Source organism: Austrofundulus limnaeus, unplaced genomic scaffold, assembly GCF_001266775.1.
Source record: "Austrofundulus limnaeus strain Quisiro unplaced genomic scaffold, Austrofundulus_limnaeus-1.0 Scaffold2319, whole genome shotgun sequence".
NCBI classification, from domain to species: domain Eukaryota; kingdom Metazoa; phylum Chordata; class Actinopteri; order Cyprinodontiformes; family Rivulidae; genus Austrofundulus; species Austrofundulus limnaeus.
This window is the reverse complement of record NW_013954721.1, coordinates 20,923-24,595: the sequence shown is the minus strand read 5'-3', so window position 1 is coordinate 24,595 and position 3,673 is coordinate 20,923. Positions and strand designations below refer to the sequence as shown.

Here is a 3,673-nt window from a genome sequence, read left to right as displayed (position 1 = left end):
TCAGGGTCAGGTCAGGGTTCAGGGTCAGGTCAGGGGTCAGGGTTCAGAGGTCAGGACTAGTTCAGGGTCAGGTCAGGGTCAGGTCAGGGTTCAGGGTCAGGTCAGGGGTCAGGGTTCAGAGGTCAGGACTAGTTCAGGGTCAGGTCAGGGTCAGGTCAGGGTTCAGGGTCAGGACTAGTTCAGGGTAGACATCTGTCAGATGAACCTGTTGGTGTGTCTGCAGACCCAGGTGGTTCTTCGTCAGGCCTGGCTGGAGAACATCAAACCAGTTCTTGTCATCAACAAGATAGACAGACTGATCCTGGAGCTGAAGCTCACCTCTGTGGAAGCTCACAGCCACCTGCAGAAGATTCTGGAACAGGTAAAGGTTCCACCTGGTTTCTAACACCAGGATCTACCTGAGGCTTCAAACCTGTGTGTGTTCTCCTGCAGGTGAACGCAGTAACAGGAACTTTGTTCACGTCTAAAGTTCTGGAGGAGCGAGCCGAGAAGGTGGAGGAGGAGGAGGAGCAGGAGGTCTCAGGTGAAGATCAGGTTTATGATTGGAGCGCCGGACTGGAGGAGCTCGATGACTCCCATCTCTATTTTTCTCCGGACCAGGAGAATGTGGTCTTTGCCAGCGCCATCGATGGATGGGGGTTCAGGTAAATCTGCTCACCTGCTCCTGCTGGGAGAGAGCTGGGTGGTAGGGTCTTAATCCTGAGTCCAGGTGTCCAGATGTTAGTCCAGGTGTCAGAGTCCAGGTGTCAGAGTCCAGGTGCCAGAGTCCAGGTGCCAGAGTCCAGGTGCCAGAGTCCAGATGTTAGAGTCCAGGTGTCAGAGTCCAGATGTTAGAGTCCAGGTGTCAGAGTCCAGATGTTAGAGTCCAGGTGTCAGAGTCCAGATGTTAGAGTCCAGGTGCCAGAGTCCAGATGTTAGTCCAGGTGTTAGAGTCCAGATGTCACAGTCCAGATGTTAGAGCCCAGATGTTAGTTTAGATGGTAGTCCAGGTGTCAGAGTCCAGATGGTAGTCCAGATGTCAGAGTCCAGGTGTCAGAATCCAGATGTTAGTCCAGGTGTCAGAATCCAGATGTTAGTCCAGGTGTCAGAGTCCAGATGTTAGTCCAGGTGTCAGAGTCCAGATGTCAGAGTCCAGATGTTAGTCCAAGTGTCAGAGTCCAGATGTTAGTCCAGGTGTCAGAGTCCAGGTGTCAGAGTCCAGATGTCAGGGTCCAGATGTCAGAGTCCAGATGTCAGAATCCAGATGTTAGTCCAGATGTCAGAATCCAGATGTCAGAATCCAGATGTTAGTCCAGATGTTAGTCCAGGTGTCAGAATCCAGATGTCAGAGTCCAGATGTTAATCCAGATGTCAGAGTCCAGATGTTAGTCCAGATGTCAGAATCCAGATGTTAGTCCAGGTGTCAGAGTCCAGGTGTCAGAGTCCAGGTGTCAGAGTCCAGGTGTCAGAGTCCAGGTGTCAGAGTCCAGGTGTTAGTCCAGATGTCAGAGTCCAGATGTCAGAGTCCAGATGTCAGAGTCCAGATGTCAGAGTCCAGGTGTCAGAGTCCAGATGTTAGTCCAGATGTCAGAGTCCAGGTGTCAGAGTCCAGTTGTCAGAGTCCAGATGTCAGAGTCCAGATGTCAGAGTCCAGGTGTCAGAGTCCAGATGTTAGTCCAGGTGTTAGTCCAGATGTCAGAGTCCAGATGTTAGTCCAGATGTCGGAGTCCAGATGTCAGAGTCCAGATGTTAGTCCAGATGTTAGTCCAGGTGTCAGAGTCCAGATGTCAGAATCCAGATGTTAGTCCAGATGTCAGAGTCCAGATGTTAGTCCAGATGTCGGAGTCCAGATGTCAGAGTCCAGATGTTAGTCCAGATGTTAGTCCAGGTGTCAGAGTCCAGATGTCAGAATCCAGATGTTAGTCCAGATGTCAGAGTCCAGATGTTAGTCCAGGTGTTGTGTAACTGTGTAATTGAAAAGCTGACAGTAGTTTTCAGAACCTGGTTCTGCTGTGGTCAGATGGGTTTTAGTTTCTGTGGAACGGTCATGTTCTTGTCTTTGTTCCTGTTCTTCAGCATCCAGCAGTTTGCAGAACTCTACAGACGCAAGTTGGGGATAAAGAAGGAAGTTCTGATGAAAACTTTGTGGGGAGATTTTTATCTGAACCCGAAAGCAAAGAAGATTCTGAAAGGAGCTCAGGTACTTTAAGCACCTGCAGGTTCTTCTCACCTGTTTCCTCAATGGTTTAGTGAAGAGGCTGGAACCCCTAATTTACACTACATGTGTTCCTGGTCCGGTCCGGTCCGGTCCAACCTCCGCAGCAAATACACACCCATTATAATCAATGAGAGTGTTTACACTGGCTGTGCACAGCAGTGGACAGAAATCTGGCAAAATTAGATCCGATTCTATTTCTGCCGGACGCCGGAGTCAATTTTTGAAGATTACATCGCACCAACAGGAAGAGGAACGAGCACAACATCCGTATTTTCAAAATAAGACACCAAAATTTTGTCTTAATTGCAGCTATATTGATAAATATATGGACATATTTCTACACAAATGCTGTCAGAATGTATGGTTCTGTTTGGGAAGCAGATGGAAACATGTAGATGAAGATATGTGTACACACCATACACGTGGATTTTATTTTGAAATCAGAAGTTTCAAAAAGACGACAGTGAGACAGTTTCAACCGTATAAAAAAAGCTTTTATATCGTTGTTTTCAGCTGTTTGGAGTTCGTCTTTCACAGAATTAATTATTTTTTGTTGTAACTTCCACATTTATCACTGGATTTATCACGTGATCTCCTTCCTGCACACCCTCCCTCCTCTGTGTGTCGGACCGGACGGGACCGGACCAGACCGGACCGGAGGCTGTATAAATTGGGTAGCAAACAAACAGCTGCAAACTGCGCACCGCAGCGCAGCGGAGCAGAGACACATGTAGTGTAAATCCAGGGTAAATGTTCTGGACTGATCAGAACCTCCTTCACAGGCAGCTGGGTCTCAGTCTGTGACCCACTGAAGAACCAGGAGTCCTGGATCAGGATCTGGTTTGTGATGTTGTGGTTTCCTGCTTGTGTTCCTGCAGGCCAAAGGAAAGAAAGCTCTGTTTGTGCAGCTGGTCCTGGATAATATCTGGAGTTTATACGATGCAGTCATCACCAGGAGGTCTGCTTCAATCTAACACAACCTGGACTTTTTGTTCTTGAGATTAGTACTGCATGGTGTCCTCATGCTCCTTCATCTTCTTTGTTTTTCTCCTCAGAGACAAGGAGAAGGTGGAGAAGGTGATAACATCACTGGGGGTAAAGGTCATGGCCAGAGACCTGCGGCACTCGGATCCCAAGGTGCTCCTGTCTGCTATCTGTCACCAGTGGTTACCTTTGTCCCAGGCTGTCCTTGGTATCCTTTGAGTTTCACTAATCCTGATCGGACCCTCAGGGACCCACTTCTTCAGTTCTTTCATGGGTTTGGTTTTCTTTGACCCGGGTTGCAGCCATGGTCTGTAGGAAGCTTCCAAGTCCTTTAGACATGACCTCAGAGAGGGTGGAAAAACTGATGAGTGTCGGAGCCAGAAGGTTCGATTCACTACCTGAGCAGACCCGAGACCTGAAACAAGGTACAGACCTTAGACCTGAGACCAGGTACAGACCTTAGACCTGAGACCAGGTACAGACCTTAGACCT

At 48.6% G+C, this 3,673-nt stretch overlaps 1 protein-coding gene and 1 long non-coding RNA gene across 4 annotated transcripts in view; both read left to right on the top strand.

Annotated features, from left to right (window-relative positions):
• Positions 1-3,673, top strand: part of efl1 (elongation factor like GTPase 1) — a 16,950-nt gene that overhangs the window by 2,778 nt on the left and 10,499 nt on the right. For all 3 annotated transcript variants that reach the window (XR_001309460.1, XM_013999515.1, XM_013999514.1), the window contains exons 5-10: positions 224-361; positions 433-644; positions 2,056-2,179; positions 3,076-3,155; positions 3,253-3,389; positions 3,484-3,606. Coding sequence is in view for 2 of the 3 variants with exons in the window: in XM_013999515.1 (XP_013854969.1) it covers positions 224-361; positions 433-644; positions 2,056-2,179; positions 3,076-3,155; positions 3,253-3,389; positions 3,484-3,606 (814 nt within the window). In the remaining variant the exon portion in view is untranslated. The remainder of the gene's footprint in view (positions 1-223; positions 362-432; positions 645-2,055; positions 2,180-3,075; positions 3,156-3,252; positions 3,390-3,483; positions 3,607-3,673) is intronic.
• LOC106510796 (uncharacterized) lies at positions 755-1,422 on the top strand. Its single transcript, XR_001309461.1, has 3 exons — positions 755-785; positions 828-1,187; positions 1,388-1,422. It is a non-coding gene; the product is annotated as an uncharacterized LOC106510796 (long non-coding RNA).